The following is a 20,153-nucleotide window of genomic DNA, read 5'->3' on the forward strand; positions in this document are numbered from 1 at the left end:
GCTTCCCTTGACCAATGAAATGTGCCCTGTGCCACTGGCTGCAACACAACCCCAAAGCATAATCGATCCACACCCATGCTTCAGAGTTGGAGAGGTGTTCTTTTCCTGGAATTTGGCACCCTTTTTTCTCCAAACATACCTTTGCACATTGTGGCCAAAAAGTTCTATTTCGATTTCATCAGTCCACAGGACTTGTTTCCAAAATGCATCAGGCTTATTTAGATGTTCATTTGCGAACTTCAGATGCTGAATTTTGTGGCTAGGATGCAGGAACGGTTTTCTTCTGATGACTCTTCCATGAAGGTCATATTTGTTCAGGTGTCGCTGCATAGTAGAACAGTGCACCACCACTCCAGGGTCTGCTAAACCTTTCTGAAGGTCTTTTGCAGTCAAACAGGGGTTTTTATTTGCCTTTCTAGCAATCCAACGAGCAGTTCTTTCAGAAAGTTTTCTTCATCTTCCAGACCTCACCTTGATCTCCACTGTTTCTGTTAACTGCCATTTCTTAATAACGTTACAATCTGAGGAAACAGCTACCTGAAAACACTTTGCTACATTCTTGTAGCCTTCTCCTGCTTTGTGAGCATCAATTATTTTATTATTCAGAATGCGAGGGAGTTGCTTAGAGCAGCCCATGGCTGTTGATTTTAGGGACAAGTTCGAGGAGTCAGAGAATTTATACAGCTTTGAAATCTGCATCATCTGATCTTTCCTAACAAAGAATTTGAACAAGCCACAGCTCAATAAGCTAATTAAGGTCTGGAACCTTGCTAAAAGTTACCCGAGAACTCAAATGTATTGGGGTGCCCAAACTTTCGCATGGTGTTCCTTTTCTTTTTTCACTCTCCAATTGTACAAAACAAAAATAATACACAAATCTTGCAGAAAATGCTGAAAAGAAATGTGTCGTCTTTACCTTTATGCCTTTTGGTGATCAGTTCATCTTCTGCTCACTTAACTATTCACAGTAACAGACATTTTCAGTAAGGGTGCCCAAACTTTTGCATGCCACTGTAATAATAATAAACTGTAAACATTGTATGTGGTCAAAAAGTGACATGGTGATACAACATATGGAGAATCTAAAAGTATGAAAAATATCTGAACTGACAGTAGAGTGATAGCGTGATCATAGGTTTGACTGTTATTGTTTGTGGATGATGTTGCAATAGAATCACTTCCTCAAAAGTTGATAAATAACAGCATCGTATAAATGAATGCGTGCAACGTGTCTGAGGTCACAAAGAAAACTGGTAAACACTTATGCACTAGGATGGAGTATGAGCACGTGGAGCCAACATGCACAATCTGTATATCTGAGATTTATACAAAGGTTACAGGTATTAACAGTACAGATTAACTTCCTAAAGAATTGCTAATTAACCTCACTGCAACTAAGGCCAATGCTCCACTTTTATGATCTTGATACTACTGGATATGCACTCCATCCATCCATTATCCATAGCCGCTTATCCTGTGCAGGGTCGTAGGCAAGCTGGAGTCTGTCCCAGCTGACTATGGGCGAGAGGTGGGGTACACCCTGGACAAGTCACCAGATCATCACAGGGCTGACACATAGAGATAAACAACCATTCACACTCATGTTCACACCTACGGTCAATTTAGAGTCACCAATTAGCCTAACCTGCATGTCTTTGGACTGTGGGGGAAACTGGAACACCTGGAGGAAACCCACACAGACACAGGGAGAACATGCAAACTCCACACAGAAAGGTCCCCGTCAGCCACTGCGCTTCAACCCAGAACCTTCTTGCTGTGAGGCGACAGTGCAGGCACCACCGTGCCGCCTATGCAATCCGTGTCCCTTAGATATCATGACCACAACATTTATGGGCCATTCAGTATGCAGTCCTTTGTTTCTAACTCAGCTAGGGTAGTCAGTACCACTATTACCCCACCACCACCACCCACCCACCGCCACCCTTGATGATGTCATCCCTACAATACTGGAATAAATGTCCCATAACCTCCAAAAATTAAGATTTGACCTGCTGTCTCAGAGGGGATGGAGGAAGGTATGGCTTGATTGATGGATATAGGTTGGGGGGTGTAAAAATGTGTATGCAGAAACATACAGTAACAATCCAAGGGCACACTGTCCTTAAGTGCATTAGACTTAAATTACAGACAGTAGACTAACTACAGTGCAGCAAAGCCATAACATATTCATAACATAGCATATAGTATAGTAACATATATCATAACATATAACATATACATCATATATAACAACACATAGCATATATAACACAACATTATAACATAACAAAATAACATGATGTGCGTCATGATTCCTCACTGCAGAGGTGTGGCGCACACACAGGTGGAAACTGGAGCGCGCACTTCACCACGTACACGAGCACCATGCGTCATGGTGCTCATCATCTGAAGGGGGAAAAACTCATCGGGAACAAAGATGTGCTGGATTGTGGTGTTTGAAAGGACAGAGTGGACAGGAAAGATGCCATACATGCTGTCTATATTTTGACAATAATATGTCAAGTATCTCAGAAATACTAGAACACCATCTTCATATTCATGTGACATAGACTTTTGTGTGATCTTGATCATAATCAGAGAGGAGAAGACATGCTGTTTCTTTATTTCTAACGGTATGATGTCACATCTCTGAATGCTCTTGTGCTCGCAGAAAGGGGGGTGTATCAGGAACGTTACACGGGATTAAAGGGCCAGCATGGAGCACTAACTCACAAGGTTACAACTGAACATTATGGAGCCAAAAGTATGTGGCCACCTAACCATAACACAGTACTCAGATGTGCTTGCTGAGCATCCCATTCCAGATTTACTCTCCATTTACTGTTATAATAAGCTCCACTCTTCTCCACTTTTCTGGGAAGGCTTTCCGCTCCATTTTGGAGCGTGGCTGTTGGGATTTGTGTTCATTCAGCTCCAAGATCATTTGTAACAGTTGAAAGCATGCTGCTATATGGTTGTGAGACCTGGATCATTACAAAGAAAATCAGGAAAACCTTGGATGGGTGTTACACCAGAATGTTGAGAACAGTTTTGAATGTGAGCTGGAAATCACATATGACCAACAAAGAACTATATGGTGACATACTTCATCTTACAACTAAAACTGCTACCAGAGGACTGGCTTTTGCAGGACATTGTAAAAGGGCAGAAGGGAGTGTGGCGTCAAAATTGGTTACATGGCAGCCTACACAAGGGAGAAGAACTCAAGGGCATCCCATGAAGACCTACGTTGACCTCCTACAGGATGACACCGGCTGTGAGATCCAGGAGATTGAAACCAGCATGCAGTTTTGTTTTTGGAGAGCCGTTATCAATGCCCAACAGCAAGAGTCGACTGAGTGAGTGAGTGAGTGCATTCGTAAGGTCAGGCTCTGAGGAGATCTGGGATACAGTCGGCGTTCATCCCAAAGGTATTCAGTTCGGGCTGTGTGTGGAACACTCGAGGTCTTCTGCTCCATCCTTGACACACCATGCCTTCATGTCATGAAGTTCATGGATCTCTCTTTGTGCACAGGGGTACTGTCATGCTGGAACAGGTTCCAGTGGAAGGAAATTGTAATGTTACTGCAGTTGTGTGCTGTACAAAGTTGTGGCAACAGTTTGGGTGAGATGGTTGGGTGTCCACATCCTTTTGGACATATATGTATACATATCCTTGACTTGCAAGTGATGTCAAAGCAAAATAGAAACCCGGATGTCGGCCATGTTGGTGGCTATACAAATGTGGGGTCAGGGCGACATTCCATACAAAACATAGTCATGTGTGCACAACTCTCTTTATTTTTCCACCGCTTTAAGCGTTCTTTTAGCTACGCCATATCTTTGTGCTGTATATGGTTGTCGTCACAACAGTACTCGTGACCGTGGCACGTTCCGACTTTTTAGGATTCCGTCTGTGATTCAGAAAGAGGGCAAGGAAACTCTGAGGCTTAGTACGGAGAGGAGACGAGCACGGCTGAACAACATCGGCAGGCCTAATCTAACAGGCTAAAACCAAAACAGGTCATGTTTGCAGTAATCATTTTATCTCAGATGAGATTCAGAAGCTTTCTCGATAATATCATGGATGGATATATATGCGGCACGGTGGTGTAGTGGTTAGCACTGTCGCCTCACAGCAAGAAGGTTCTGGGTTGGAGCCCACTGGCCAATGGGGGGGCTTTCTGTGTAGAGTTTGCATGTTCTCCCCGTGTCTGTGTGGGTTTCCTCCGGTTTCCCCCACAGTCCAAAGACATGCAGGTTAGGCTAAGTCTTCTTCTTCTTCTTTTGGCTGCTCCCGATTAGGGGTCGCCATGGCGGATCTTTCATCTCCATTGCTCCCTGTCTTTCGCATCCTTCTCTACCACACCTGCCACTTTCATGTCCTCTCTCACCACATCCATGTATCTCCTCTTTGGCCTTTCTCGTTTTCGTGTGCCTGGCAGCTCCATCCTCAACGTTCTCCTTCCAGCATGCTCTGTATCTCTTCTCAGGATGTGCCCATACCATCTCAGTCTCATCTCTCTTAGCTTAAGTCACAAGCTCTCCACATGTGCTGTCCCTCTGATGTGCTCATTCCTTATCCTGTCCAACCTTGTCACTCCCATCGCAAACCTTAACATCCGCAACTCCGCCACCTCCAACTGGGGGGGGGGGGGGGGGGGGGGGTGTAATATGAAAGTATGTCCCTTTATACACTCATCCAGAAGGGTAATTTTGCAAAAGGCCATCTGTCTACAGCAGAAAAAAATAAAATAAAACACGTCTGGAAAAATCCCAAGGGAGTCTGGAGCCAGGTTCGTGACATTACCTGCGGAAGCGCGAGCAGGCTGCGAGAGCTTTGCACGGTTTCAGTGCACAGCCTGTGTAAACCAAGCGCTCCCATTTCTCTCTCATTGTCCGGTCTTTTGGGAAACAATGAGTACTAATCCCATCAAGACTGGTGTTGCTACACCCTCCTACAATACATCTGTTAACCATTTTAATAATTATGCGATAACGTTGAAGAAATTTGCAGAAAACCACCAGGTCGTTTTCTCATAAACAAACCAGCGCTGATGTAGGATTCAGAAGGAGGCGTCCCACACGCGACGTCACGAAATTCAAATGGCAAGTTTTTTCAGAGGCGGACCAATTCGCCTCAAATGGCTTGATTTCCACTGAATTTTTCTGGTATTGCTCAAGGTAAAAAAAAAATAAAAATAGCAGAGAATGCAGAATGTTACAGATATTTGACCAAAGTTTAATATAAAATAGAAGAATTACATTGATCTTGCTTCTGAATTTACCCGTGATATGCACTTTAAGGGTATGGTCTCCAATCCATACATCACACCTGGTCTCACTACTGTCATACAGCTTACCTTTCACTCTTGCTGGGACTTTCCTATCACTAGGTTAGGCTAAGTGGTGTCTCTAAATTGACCGTAGGTGTGAATGTGAGTCTGAATGGTTGTTTGTCTCTATGTGTCAGCTCTGTGATGACCTGGCAACTTGTCCAGAGTGTACCCCGCGTCTAGCCCAGTCAGCTGGGACAGGCCCCATGACCCTGCACAGGATAAGCAGTTACGGATAATGGATGGATATATCAACTCAGTGTACACTACCATTCAAAAGTTTGGGGTCACTTTGAAATTTCCTTATTTTTGAAAGAAAAGCACTGTTCTTTTCAATGAAGATCACTTTAAACTAATCAGAAATACACGCTATACATTGCTAATGTGGTAAATGACTATTCTAGCTGCAAATGTGTGGTTTTTGGTGCAATATCTCCATAGGTGTATAGAGGCCCATTTCCAGCAACTCTCACTCCAGTGTTCTAATGGTACAATGTGTTTGCTCATTGCCTCAGAAGGCTAATGGATGATTAGAAAACCCTTGTACAATCATGTTAGCACAGCTGAAAACAGTTGAGCTCTTTAGAGAAGCTATAAAACTGACCTTCCTTTGAGCAGATTGAGTTTCTGGAGCATCACATTTGTGGGGTTGATTAAATGCTCAAAATGGCCAGAAAAATGTCTTGACTATATTTTCTATTCATTTTACAACTTATGGTGGGAAATAAAAGTGTGACTTTTCATGGAAAACACAAAATTGTCTGGGTGACCCCAAACTTTTGAACGGTAGTTTATGTTGTAACTTTAAACAACAAAAAAACCCTGAAATGCTGTACAGTGTTAGCATGCAGTTAGTTAGTTTGGATTGATCCAAATACGGCGGCACGGTGGTGTAGTGGTTAGCGCTGTCGCCTCACAGCAAGAAGGTCCGGGTTCGAGCCCCGTGGCCGGCGAGGGCCTTTCTGTGCGGAGTTTGCATGTTCTCCCCGTGTCCGCGTGGGTTTCCTCCGGGTGCTCCGGTTTCCCCCACAGTCCAAAGACATGCAGGTTAGGTTAACTGGTGACTCTAAATTGACCGTAGGTGTGAATGGTTGTCTGTGTCTATGTGTCAGCCCTGTGATGACCTGGCGACTTGTCCAGGGTGTACCCCGCCTTTCGCCCGTAGTCAGCTGGGATAGGCTCCAGCTTGCCTGCGACCCTGTGGAAGGATAAAGCGGCTAGAGATAATGAGATGAGATGAGACGAGATGATCCAAATACAGGATGTGACCATAACGTGAAAAAGCAATCAGATGTGTCAACACACATGATCTTCATTTTCATGCAACTTGCACTATATTTGGCAGTCTGAGGCTTGTCTAAACATGCCCTCATGTGAGTGCTTGGTGTACTTCATGTACCATGGCCCTTTAAAAGGCGATCCTACACGCGGGGAAGAGAAGGAGGGGGCGGATGACGGGTTTAATCGTTCTCTATCTCTCTCTCTCTTTCTGTCTCTCTGCAGTCAGTCCTTTGTATAAGTTGTCGAGGGGCTTGTATAGTAGGGTGCTGTAGGAGGACGGGTTTGTGTGTCTGATTTACAGTTCGAGAACAAGAGCACTGGGTTGTTGTTTTTTTTTTGCAGATCGAGACCTATAAAGTGTTGTCCCTACTTTTCTCCCTGTCTTTCTGTTTTGTGAGGCTTAGAGTAAAAAGAAGAAGAAGAGCCTAATGACTAATACCAGCAGTGATCATCTAGATTTCTTCATCTGACGCTGTTTTATTTTATTCTTCTTTAAACAATTCTAATCGTGTTCCTCTTGAGAGCGCATGGGGATTTGACCGAATGGGATGGTTTTAGTGACGTTGTTGCGTTCTATCCCTGGCCACTGGCGAAGTGCGCGTGAGAGATCCAGCTGCATTACATCAGTGCGCGCCGCAGGAACGGAGTGCGGGTTTGTTCGGCTGGGAAGGTTGTGGGATCTGAACAGGTCCCGGTGAATGGTGTGTGTGTGTGGCGAGACTTTAATAATATAATACCCATGCTGTGATATTAAAGTGTACAGTTCTGCTGGAAGCACGTGTATCCTAATGCAGGTGTGTTTTGTGTCGATGCTCTCTGCAGGTTGTTGGGACGCGTTCTTCATGGCACGCCACTGTGACAGCGCGCCACTACGCGTCGTGTAAACTCGCACCGTGCAGCGATAGTCTACAGGTTCAGACGTCTCGATGGCTCAGACAGCATCCCCCGATCCTCTGGACGTGGCCATAGACCCGGACTTTGAGCCTCAGAAGCGGCCGAGGTCATGCACTTGGCCCCTGCCGGAGTCCAGCTTGGCGAAACCAGAACCCAATGATACGTACATCATCCCGGAGGAAGAGGATGATGAGGAGGAGAGTGCGATGGTTGTGAGCGTGAACGGACACGACGGCAGGCCCGATGGGCTGAGCTCGAGTGGAGATCAGGATCAGGATCAGGCAGGTTCGCAGCCCCAGGTTGAGACTAAAGCGCGCGCTGCTGAGCCGAATGGACAGGCGGTGCAGCAGCAGCAGCAACAGCAGCAACAAACCCCACGCAAGTCCTCATCTCGCAGGAACGCCTGGGGTAACCTGTCCTACGCAGATCTTATCACAAAAGCCATAGAGAGCACACAGGACAAAAGACTGACTCTGTCCCAGATCTATGACTGGATGGTCAGAAATGTCCCCTACTTCAAAGACAAAGGAGACAGCAACAGTTCCGCAGGCTGGAAGGTACGTGGGCACTCAGTTTATACCGGACACGCTCGTGCTAAGGTCCCGATTGCCAAAATAACAACAAAAGGAACACATGTTCTGGCGGGCGGGCGCGCGCGCGCGCGCCACGCGTGACTCGATGCACATGACATCATATGTAAACAAAACATTGAGGCTGTTCATAGGTTTAAATTTTTGCTCAACTTGTTGGTCGAAGCATTTTTTTTAAACGGGTGCGTGATAAGTACTCTGACATCTTTACATGTAAGCACACACACAGGCGATTCTAGAGTCTGTTGTGGCCCCAAGCAAACATTTCCAGGGGGCCCTTCTGACCAGTGTTCATCACCGATATGTTGACACCAGCGAAAAATGTATGAAACCAAAGTTTTTAAAATTCCAACGAACAATAAAAAACAAAATAAATAAGCCCTCGGGCCCCGACTCTCAGGGGGCCCCTGGACCAAGGGGCCCCAAGCAGTTGCCTGCCTTGCCTGTTCACAAGCTGCGCGTCTGCACACAGATCAGTGTAATGATGAGCAAATGAGCTTCTGTAGAGTGACAGAATTCCTAAGTGTCCATCATTTAAGAGATTAAGCGCCACTGTAAACGGTAAACACACACAAGTCTGTCTCAGGGCGGCACGGTGGTGTACTGGTTAGCGCAGTCGCCTCGCAGCAAGAAGGTTCCGGGTTTGAGCCCAGCGGCGTTTGCATGTTCTCCCCATGTCTGCATGGGTTTGCTCCGGGTGCTCCGGTTTCCCCTGGGCTGAGGTGCCCTTGAGCAAGGTACCTAACCCTGTGACTGCTCCCCAGGCTCTGTGTATGGCTGCACACTGCTCTGGGTTAAATGCAGAGGATGAATTTCACTGTGCTTGAAGTGTGCATGTGACAAATAAAGGTTTCTTCTTCTTTCAGAGACTATTGGGTGTTGTGGCTTGCATGACATAGGCTATAGACCTGGGAAGAAAAAAAAAGCAAGCAAGTTATTATCCTGCCCTGACCATACCATGATCATAATTCTCCAAGAATCAATTCTGAGAGATACACATTGTGTGACATGTTTATTGGCATCTGGTGGAGAGTTTAACCTTGTATGTCAAGAATACGTATGAAATTTTAAGAAAAAAAAACCCCTGTGGCTTGATACCTGTTTCTGCAACATGGCTAGTTTACAGAAAACCTGCCTGGGCATGTTGCACTGAAGGTTGTGCTCACATGTTATTCTGCACACATACATACACTCACTTTACACATACTTTAACAGAAGTCAGCAGCGGAGAACGTCTCACACATAACTGATAACGGAATTTGGCAATGACTGCTAGTTTATTGATTAGCTAATTAACAGTTATTCCATGAAATCAAGCATGTATGATGAGATTGAGTGGAAAACTGTTTTATTTTATCCACATTCACTGGATTTTGAGAAGCAGAACATCTTTATTATTGTTTTTTTTTCTGCAAATTCGATAAATAAAAACTTTATACAAAACGCCCGACAAAATAATTTCCGCTTAGAATGTAAACAAACTGGCGAAATGACAGTAGCGATTTGTGAAAAATGCTATGATAATAATAATTCTTGAAAAATAAAAAAAGATACGTTCTTACCATCAAATACTTTTATTCCATATTTTGCTTCTTTTGTGTGTGTGTGTGTGTGTATTTTTTGGGTTTTGTTTTTAGTAGACCTTTTATTTCGTCCTCGGTTGGTTCAGCAACACACTCCGCTATTGTCTTCATCTTCTCTTTTAGGGTTTTTGGTGGTTGGCAAACCAAATTAAAGGTGCATTACCTCACTGATTGGGCTGGAGTGTGGAACAGGAGATATTGGGGAGGGGAAAAAAACTATATTCTTTTAGCTGTTTCTGTTTCTTTAAAATACTTGATAACAATTTGATATATCTGACTTGATGCACGCCGCCATTTTGTTTTTCTCTACTCATGGTATATGAGCTGATAGCCTAGTAGTAGAGTAGCCAATCAGAGCACACGATTGCTCATATCCAGTGAATGTGGATAGAATAAAGTAAGATTACAGATTAGATCTGACTCACAACCTCGTTCATGCACCTTCAAAATTCTGTTACATCAAAAAAAAAAAAAAACTCGATTTACTTCAGTACAGGTGATGAGTCTATGTAATTTACAGACAGTACCAGTGAAAAGTTTGGACATACTTTTTATTAATTCAGTGGGGTTTTTTCTTTATTTTTATTCATTAAAAGTCACTTCATGTCTTAAAGTAATGATGGATGTCGTTTCTCTTTACTTAGTTCATCAGTTCTTGACATAAAATGGATAACTACAGTTGTGGAATAGGGACATTTACTGTATATTTATTGCTTACTGTTTGATCCAAAACGCATTGAAAAGGCAAGAAATTGCACTCATTAACTTTTGACGAGACACTCCTGTAAATTGAAAAGCATTCCAGGTGACTCCCTCATGAAGCTGGTTAAAATAATGCCAATAGTCTGCAAAGCGTCATCAAGGTAAACGCTGACTACTCTGAAGAATCTAAAATATGAAACGTATTTTGTTTGCTTGTTTTTTTTTTTACACTTTTTTTCTCATCTCATTATCTGTAGCCGCTTTATCCTGTTCTACAGGGTCACAGGCAAGCTGGAGCCTATCCCAGCTGACTACGGGCGAAAGGCGGGGTACACCCTGGACAAGTCGCCAGGTCATCACAGAGCTGACACATAGACACAGACAACCATTCACACTCACATTCACACCTACGGTCAATTTAGAGTTGCCAGTTAACCTAACCTGCATGTCTTTGGACTGTGGGGGAAACCGGAGCACCCGGAGGAAACCCACGCGGACACGGGGAGAACATGCAAACTCCACACAGAAAGGCCCTCGCCGGCCACGGGGCTCGAACCCGGACCTTCTTGCTGTGAGGCGACAGCGCTAACCACTACACCACCGTGCCGCCCACAGAAAAACCTATGAAATGAATTAGTCAGTGTGTCCAAACTTTGACTGGCGCTGCATATTTAACCATTTCTTATCTTGAATGACTTTCAGAGTTGTTCGTAGCAAGTTACTTTTTTCAGGCGTGAAGTCTGTACTTTTGTTTTGAATCTGATAAAGAGGCTAATTTCAGCGAAATCTCCAGTGAAAGTATGAAGAATGTACATTGGATCTACATTGAAGTGTCTGATGCGCCAAATCTCAGGAACTAGAAGATACACTGTCACTGGTGAAATTTTTGATATATTTAGTCAGAGTGGGTTAGAACCAGTGAGGTTGGATGAGCAGGCAAGGATTTGTATCTGACCGTTGCTAAGATTTGGAGTGAAAACAACACATATTGACTTGCTAACTTTAGGACTGCAGTTGTAATGAACAGTTTTGCACTCAAGTTTCCTTCAATGAAGAGTTTATAACATCAACGAACTGACTTCATGTTAAAACTGTTAATGTTATAGTCATGTTGTCTGTTGTCGCCCAAATGTTCCCTTTTGAGTCTGGTTCCTCTCGAGGTTTCTTCCTCATGTCGTCTGAGGGAGTTTTTCCTTGCCACCGTCGCCGCAGGCTTGCTCATTGGGGATAGATTAGGGATAAAATTAGCTCGTGTTTAAAGTCATTCAAATTCTGTAAAGCTGCTTTGCGACAACGTCTGTTGTTAAAAGCGCTATCGAAATAAACTTGACTTGACATATTAGCAAAAGTGCCACACGTCATTACAATCTTTGCTGTGTGGTGAAGTCTGCGCTTATCACGTGTAACCAGATTCCTCAGATTTCGGCATGTGCAAAGATAGTAACGATGTATCTTTAGCTTCAGGTATTGTTAGCGTTGTAGGTATATGACTTGTTCTTGAATATAATCACTGGAGATATATCCATAGACGCTTTAGAGAATGTTTTCTTGATAACTACTGGAATGTAAAGTGTTAAGTGCAGCTTTAACCTCACAAATTCCTGCGATGATAAAAGCAGTACATGGAAAGCATGCAGAGAAATCCAGAGTCAACATTCTTCACATGTACACATGTCAAAGAAGGCTTTATGTAGACAAGCATGAGTCTATACCTTAGTGCCTTCAGGACAGTTTTGTTTAAAACCACGTGTTGTCTTCCAACACAGATTAAAGTTAAAAAAGTTAAAGTCCTTCCCACGCCTTACAGTACCTGGTATTCCTAGGCAGTCTCCCACTCAAGTACTAACCAGGCCCAACCTGTATGGTGGCGCATCGGGCGGCGCCGATCTCCGTTTCCATAGCCCTCGGCCTCTCGCCTATTACATAGCTAGGGTTACAGTGGGGGACTAGTCCTCTGGTAACCACGAGAGTTTAACTCCCCATGCACATCTGTATTGCAGCGTGCCTTGCCAGATGGTAGTAGGTACCATTTTTATGATGGTCTTTGGTATGACCCGACCGTGAATTTCCAACACAGATAATCAGGCATTAAGGGTTATGTGAAGCAGTCGAGGGCATCCTTTCAGTATACGGTAGTCAGGCCATATTGGAGAACACAAACCACCCTATATGCTTTTTATCGTGCCGTACATACACACACCTTGCTTCAGATAGCTTTTGTTCTCTGTTATTGTCTGAGCGAAAAACCTGGGTGTCCTGTGTGCGTGTCGTTTCCTCGAGCTATTGCTGAAGATCTGGCACAGTGCCAGCATGTCAAATGAAACGTAGACTAATTAAAGAAAAAAAGGAGGTAGGCAAATGATCTCGTGCATTTGAGGTGTGTGAGGAGCTCTAGCTCTGAGGGTGTGTATGGGTGGATATCATTTTGTACACATCCTCTGACAGGTCTGGTTTAACCTGCATGAACTGGGAGATGGTTTTTAGTCTCTTGGTTGCATGTATAAAGAAAAATGAAGCCCCTGTTATGGTGCATCTAAACGAGCATATCTAGTGTCACGATGGACTGTCCTTTGTTCTGGTGGGATCTGGTGCAGTTGGAGAAGAGGGGGATGGGGTAGGATGGTCAGTATAGGTAAGAATGCAGTGCTCATAAACTCCCAGTCCATGAAAAAAAAAAAATGCGGAGCTATGCCAGTTGGGACTCTTTTAAATAATTTGTCACACACACTTTTGGAATAGTAGCAACAGATTGAGAATTCCAATGCCAAATGATGTATTCTTGAAGAGATGTACATTGTTCACTCGCTTTTCAGGTTCTTTTGTTCATCTGTAAACAGATGCATGTTTCATCATGTGTGTATCGGGTGCTTTGGGCGACTGTCCAGAGATCGGAGGGAGTTTATAACACGTGATGCTGGGAACACAGAGCTGGCTTGCATGACTTGCATTTGTGTCTGTGGACTGTTTCCTGGACTGGTGTCAATGCCAGATTTCTTTTGCCTCCTTTACTAAAAGACAGCGCTCAGTCCTATTTTTTCCCCAACCAAAAAAAAAATGTGGGTAACGACTGGATAAGTACAAGCGCTCTGTCTCATATCATGTCTGTAGCGCTGATTCATGATTCATATGTGCTCATAAGTAAATAATGTGTTCTTTTGTAGCATCATGTGATTGGTGGCTTGTTGCTATGGTTGCCCATGTGTGGTGTAAGTTCATGAGAGGGTGAGGTGGTGTGGGCGCCTCTCTGGCTGGCACTGCTACCACAACGCATTTATGTGTGTGTGTTTGTGGAAAGAAAAAAGGTAAGCGAGGGTGTTTTGTCAGCCAGCACGATAGTCATAGGTTTTTCACATGGTCATGTGTTGCCATGGTAACCCACAGAGCTTAGGGTGACCGGGCTACAAGAGTACAGATCTATTTCTATCCGAATGTTGAAACAAATCTTGTGCAGTTTTCCAAAACGTATAAACGTGTCTCCATCCATTACGACTGCAAATATTCAGAGCAGGTGTAACAAAACGAGAGTTAAAAATGTGCCAGATGAACACACACACTCACAGAGAGACTGAAAAGCACACTCCTTTGTTTGAAATAATTGATTACATCATGTTTTTATCAAGCCACCAATGTTTCCATGTCAGTGAAGCTTGAAAATTTTCTGTCTTTACCAGGCCTGGAATTTCATCATTTTAGGGGCAAGGCCACTTGGCCTTTTGTGCTGTCAATTTTTTGAGGGCACGAAGGCCAAAAGCCAGGGCACCAAGGCCATAAAATAAAACAATGATTTTAAGTTCACGTCTATAATGAATTTAATTTAAGGACTAATGACTCTTCTGAGGAAGATTGGAGTCTCAGTCGAAACTATCAAGCAGGTAAAGAAACATCTCCTACACTATTATGTCTGAAGATAAGAAAATATTGAACACATCTAAACTTATCAATCCATCACTCACTTCAAAAATTGTAAAACTTATTAAACCTATATCCTCCCATAATTTTTGTTCAATTGACACCGAATGTGCAAGAGCATCTTCAGACTGTACTACTACGCGGATTTTTGATTAATCAAAATTGAGCCTGGAGTTCATCAAAATGTTTGACTGTAAATGGAACATATACTAGAATGTACATGAAAATGAATAAAAGTAAATGTTAATGTTGTAATGATGCCAAAAACAATGAGATAAATTCTCTTGCGATGGTGATCTCGTCAAGATGGCAGCAGTTACACTTCAGTTAAACAGCAAAAAGAAACATACAATACTAGTAACAAAACAATGCTAACTGCATAGATTAAAAAAGTGGCTATGAACAGACAACAGCACATATCACGTATCATATTACGGCAGGAACAAGCAGTAGTAACATCCATGACTTTATGCTTAAAGCTCGACAAAGGAAAAACTTGACAGCAAGCTAATTAGCATTTGTTAGCGGCTACAGTCGGTACTCGGCACGTTAAAAGTGGGTCAACGTTGTAACGACATAACGTTACTGTACAAGCAATGCTTATTTAACGGTAACAAACTTAAGCCCTATATGTTGAAATTCCTCTCTTATTCGTTCATTAATTTATCACACAGTCTTACCTCAGTCAACTTCTTCCCTCCTTCTGTGAAAATTGAATGTCTCAGACACGGACACAAGTGGGCGGGGGATGCGTTTGATTAAGTCTCCTGGTTGCCCAATAAGAATCTAGAATGTCATCAAAAGACGTATTTTTTTCTCAATTGACGCAGGTGATGTTAAAGCCTATCGGCAGTCACGAGGAGGACTACAAAACCGCAAAACCGCAGGGCATCAAGGCCACTGTGGCCTTACGGCAGATATTTTATCCCAAGGGCACAAGGCCAAATTCCTGCCCTGGTCTTTACTGTCTTTAATATTAAATATGTGCAAATTCAGAATTTGCATCAGCACAGGTGGTTTGTGTGTGTGTGTGTGTGTAGGAGTCTATTACAAATGCATGCAGTGTTGAGTATTTTAGTTTCCCTAAATAAAATCTGGATTTTTGAGTCGCACATGGTGGCACGATGGTGCAGCTTCTCGGTCCCTGGTTCAATCCTGAGCTCAGGTTACTCTTGATGTGATTGTCTATACTGTCTCTATTCACCTTTCTCTGAATGTCCTCCTTGTGTCCTTCTGGGTTCCTCTGGGCTCTCCGGGGTTTATCCGACCATCCCAGTAGGTGTATTGGCTAAGATAACTTGCCTAGTGTGTGTGTGTGTGTGTGTGTGTGTGTGCATGGTGCGCTGTGATGGACATGGATTGGTGTCCCATTCAGGACATATTCCCGCTTCATGTCCAGTGTTTCCGGTATGTACTCCAGATCCAACACCACCCTGATCAGGAAAACGAGTTACTGAAATTAATGAATCAGAATCCGACGTCCCTCCATGTGCAAGATCGTGCAATGCATGAGCCTCGTCTCTGCTCGCTTGCACAATTATATAGTCTGGGTGCTGCTATATTGATGTGACGTGACAACAAGCAATAACCATCATGTGCTATATATATATTCTGAGATTTCGAGGTGTCCACTAGGCAACAAACGCTTTTGGATTTCTTGGACAAATCCCCCTCTCTTTGTTACGCTCGTCACCAAAATGCTCTGACCCAAGGCTTTTAAAACTTTAATTTGTTTTCCTCACGACCTATCCTTTCTAATTAAGGCTGTCTGCCATAGCAGTGGTGCTGAGCAGGAAAGGCTAAATTGCTCTTGATTAAAAATTAATTGACTACAATAAAGCTCACATTCTGTGTCAGGAGCTCCTTACAGAGTTGGCGGTGATAAAAAGAAAAAGAGCTCTGTCTTGAAAAAATGAAGAAATAGACAATAAAGACATCCCTTGCTTACACACTCTAATTCATCTGTTTGAGTGGATCATGTGGATAATTACTGCTCAAGCAGTCATTGTGGAGACCAGGTATTTTGGTTACATTTATATACTTAATGCTGTGTTCCATTTACTTTGGAAGTCAGAAGTCGGAGCTGGGAATGACGTCACGCTTGAGTTGACCGTGTTCCCGTACAAGAGGTTGGAAAACCAATAGCAGCAATTAGCAGGCTTGTAGTACTCAAGTCTGACTCATGCCCTAATTTTAAGGACTTGTGACTTGACTTGGACTTGAGCACTGATGACTCTGACTTGGACTCAGACTCGTGCGCTAACTGCATTCGGATTCGTAAATTGGAGACGAGGACTCGGATTTTTTCTTTATTTTTTGTAACATGCCATAATAATTTGACATAAGATATTTATTTCTACATTAATTTTTATGCTAATTTCGTGTAAGAGTGTCACACCTGCGCGCCTTGGCGCGTGCATCAGATAGACTCTCGGGCACACTCCGGACAGCGCGTGCGCCAAATTGACTCTCGTGCACACTGTAAACGACTTGCACCTGCATGGGATTAAGACGCAAACAGCGTGCCTATATAAAAACTGTGAAAACACACTTACTTTGCGAAGTATTGAGTTGTGTTGGTGACACATTACCGAGCCTTATTTCCTTGTTTGATTCTGCCGAGTCTACGGTAGCCTGTTTGTGCCTTGCTCGACCTATTGCCTAGTTCACTGTTTTACGATTTTGCTTGCCGTTCTGGATTGTTTACCGTCTTCACTTGTATTAATAAACACACCTTCTGCACTTACATCCGTCTCCCAGCCATCTCTGACAGATTACTTCACACTCCCTGACAAAGAGAAGCACATCCACCTGTTCATACGTCATGTTCAGGAACAAACTAATGTTAATGGCGCTAAAACAGCCACCGTCAAATGGTGCAGTTGGAGTCTTGTTCTCGGATTCGGCTCGGCTCAATAGTGGACTCGACTCGGACTTGACTCGAAATTTTTTTTAATGACTTGGACTTGAACACTGGGGACTCGAGACTGGACTCAGACTCGAGGTTTAGTGACTCGACTACAACACTAGCGATTAGCAACACCAGTTCTAGCCATTGTTAGCAATACCAGTTGACAACAACACATTACTCATGATTTTGCACATACAAACACCATCGCAGCATTTCCATAGACAGAAGTTGGACAGTACTGGATTGGGTACGACTGATTTAATGAGACACAAATAAGACTGAAGTGTGAACAAACACTATATTACTGCAGCCTTCACTACTGTTGATGTGTGGTGCAGCCATCATGGATTTTGAAGCTGGGGTTGTTGAGGTTCCTCAGACTTTCTGAGTTGAAACTCCAACTTCAGGGGACGTTCCAGTTGATATTTCTGACTGGGAACTCGGAAATCCCGACTTCCCAGTACAAATGGAAAGTCCTATAACATTGTGCTAGACTAATGCAAAATGGTGGTGTTTTTATGACATTATTTTATACAGAATCAACAGTAGTTTATCTCAGTCTCTTTTTTTTAGTACCTAGTACTTTGTTTACTAATCCTCCATTTAGTGACAGCATATCATATATATGTATAGCATGTGAATATACAGTATGTACAGTATTTCCACTGATCCTAAGTCAGGACAATGGACGATTGAAACAAGGCCTTGGCTTCAATCGTAGTTCATAACCTTAGACAGCTTAAAGAACTAGTGTGCCCTTTCTAGGGAAGAGCTGAATTAAGCAGAGCTGGACAAATGAACAATGGAACGAGCAGGGTTTGTTAGTAAAAGAGAGATGGTGTTTGTGTTGTTTTCCCCAGCTTTGTTTTACACCGGGTTTTGTCAACTGGGACATCTTTTTTAAGCTTGGTGTTCATCAAAGATGTTACTAATTGTCTCCCTTTTTCTGGGACCTGCGACATTCCTTTTCGCTTCCTTTTCAGTTGTCCCCTACAGACTGGCGCCGTTCTGTGACTAAACAAATGGCTTTTTTATTCACAGCAGCCACATGCAAGTATGAAATTTGACAGTCAAAGTTGCTGTGATGTATATAGTTGCAGTCAGAAGTTTACATACACTCATCGTAGGCATGAATGTCATGGCACTTTGGGGCTGTTAATGCTTTTCTTTTTCCAGGGTGAAATGATTGTACAGCGTACGTCTTTAATGACTTCAGAAAACAAGAATTGAATGGACAAGTTTGAATTTATTTTGGATTTTCTGTAATCCACACAGGGTCAAAATTATGCATACAGGCTCAAATATATACATACATTCACTTAAATCTGTTAATAAGTGGTGCTGAAGGTTCTACAATGTCTTTTAACTTGACAAGGCCAAGGCCTGTTAACTTCTTGTTAGTGATCATGATTGACTACAACTGGTAGTTTCTCCTTGCCAGCATAAAAAGGATTTGTTTGACAGTGCTCATTGGATTGGCCAATACTCAGAACCATGGGAAAGTCCAAGGAACTCAGTGAAGATCTAAGAAGGAGAATTGTAGATTTACACAAGTTGGGAAGGTCTCTTGGAGCCATTTCTAAACAACTGCAGATTCCAAGATCATCAGTTCAAACAATTGCACGTAAGTACAAGTTATTTGGATGTGCCACCACTCTGGCAAGGTCTGGAAGAAGACCCAAACTGTCACCCTCAGATGAGAGGAAATTGGTTAGGATGTTCAGGAACAACCCAGGAACCACCAAGGCTCAAGCCTGCCATGAACTGGAAACTGCTGGAACACCAGCGTCACTGTCCACAGCGAAGCGAGTTTTACATCCGCATGGACTGAGAGGGTGCCAACCAAGAAAGAAGCCCCTGCTCCAAAATCGACACCTTCAAGATTGACTGACTGAAATTTGCAGCTGCCCATATGGACAAGCCAAATGCTTTCTGGAGAAAAGTTTTATGGTCAGGCGAGACAAAGATTGAGCTATTTGGCCACAATGACAGGAGGTATGTTTGGAGGAGTAAAGGTGAGGCTTTCAAACCTAAGAACACTGTACCAACTATCAAGCATGGTGATGGTAGCATCATGCTCTGGGGCTGTTTTGCTGCCAGTGGTACTGGTGCATTGCACAAATTGGATGGAGTAATGAAGAAGGAGGACTACCTCCAAATTCTTCAACTTCACCTCAAATCAACAGCTAGACAGTTGAAACTTCAACACAGTTGGGTGTTCCAACAGGAAAATGATCCCAAACACACATCAAAACTGGTTTTGGAATTGATAAAGCAGGCTAACATTAAAGTGCATATTCTGGACCAATTTTGTGGGTTTTTTTATATGAAAGTATGTCCCTTTACACACTCATCCAGAAGGGTAATTTTGCACAAGGCCATCTGTCTACAGCAGAAAAAAATAAAATAACAAAACGCATCTGGAAAAATCCCAAGGGAGTCTGGAGCCAGATTCGTGACGTTATCTGCGGAAGCGCGAGCAGGCTGTGCAAGCTTTGCACAGTTTCAGTGCACAGCCTGTGTAGACCAAGCGCTCCCATTTCTCTCTCATTGTCCGGTCTTTTGGAAAACGATGAATACTAATCCCATCAAGATTGGTGTTGCTACACCCTCCTACGATACATCTGTTAACCATTTTAATAATTACACGATAACGTTGAAGAAATTTGCAGAAAACCACCAGGTCGTTTTCTCATAAACAAGCCAGCGCTGACGTAGGATTCAGAGGGAGGCATCCCGCACATGACGTCATGAAAATCAACGTTTGCTTGGAAATTCAAATGCCAAGTTTTTTCAGAGGCGGACCAATTCGCCTCAGATGGCTTGATTTCAACTGAATTTTTCTGGTATTGCCCAAGGTAAAAAAATAGCAGAGAATGCAGAATGTTACAGATATTTGACCAAAGTTTAATATAAAATAGGAGAATTACATTGATCTTGCTCCTGA

General features: G+C 43.2%; 1 protein-coding gene across 1 annotated transcript in view; it reads left to right on the top strand.

The window, feature by feature from the left end:
- The first annotated feature begins 6,803 nt into the window (after positions 1–6,803).
- foxo3b (forkhead box O3b) overlaps positions 6,804–20,153 on the top strand; it is a 52,051-nt gene continuing 38,701 nt past the window's right edge. The window contains exons 1-2 of the mRNA XM_060914142.1: positions 6,804–7,318; positions 7,440–8,068. Coding sequence (XP_060770125.1) covers positions 7,544–8,068 — 525 coding nt within the window. The 5' untranslated portion in view covers positions 6,804–7,318; positions 7,440–7,543. The remainder of the gene's footprint in view (positions 7,319–7,439; positions 8,069–20,153) is intronic.

The sequence above is a fragment of the Neoarius graeffei genome, chromosome 2 (genome assembly GCF_027579695.1).
Source record: "Neoarius graeffei isolate fNeoGra1 chromosome 2, fNeoGra1.pri, whole genome shotgun sequence".
In the NCBI taxonomy this organism is placed as follows: Eukaryota; Metazoa; Chordata; class Actinopteri; order Siluriformes; family Ariidae; genus Neoarius; species Neoarius graeffei.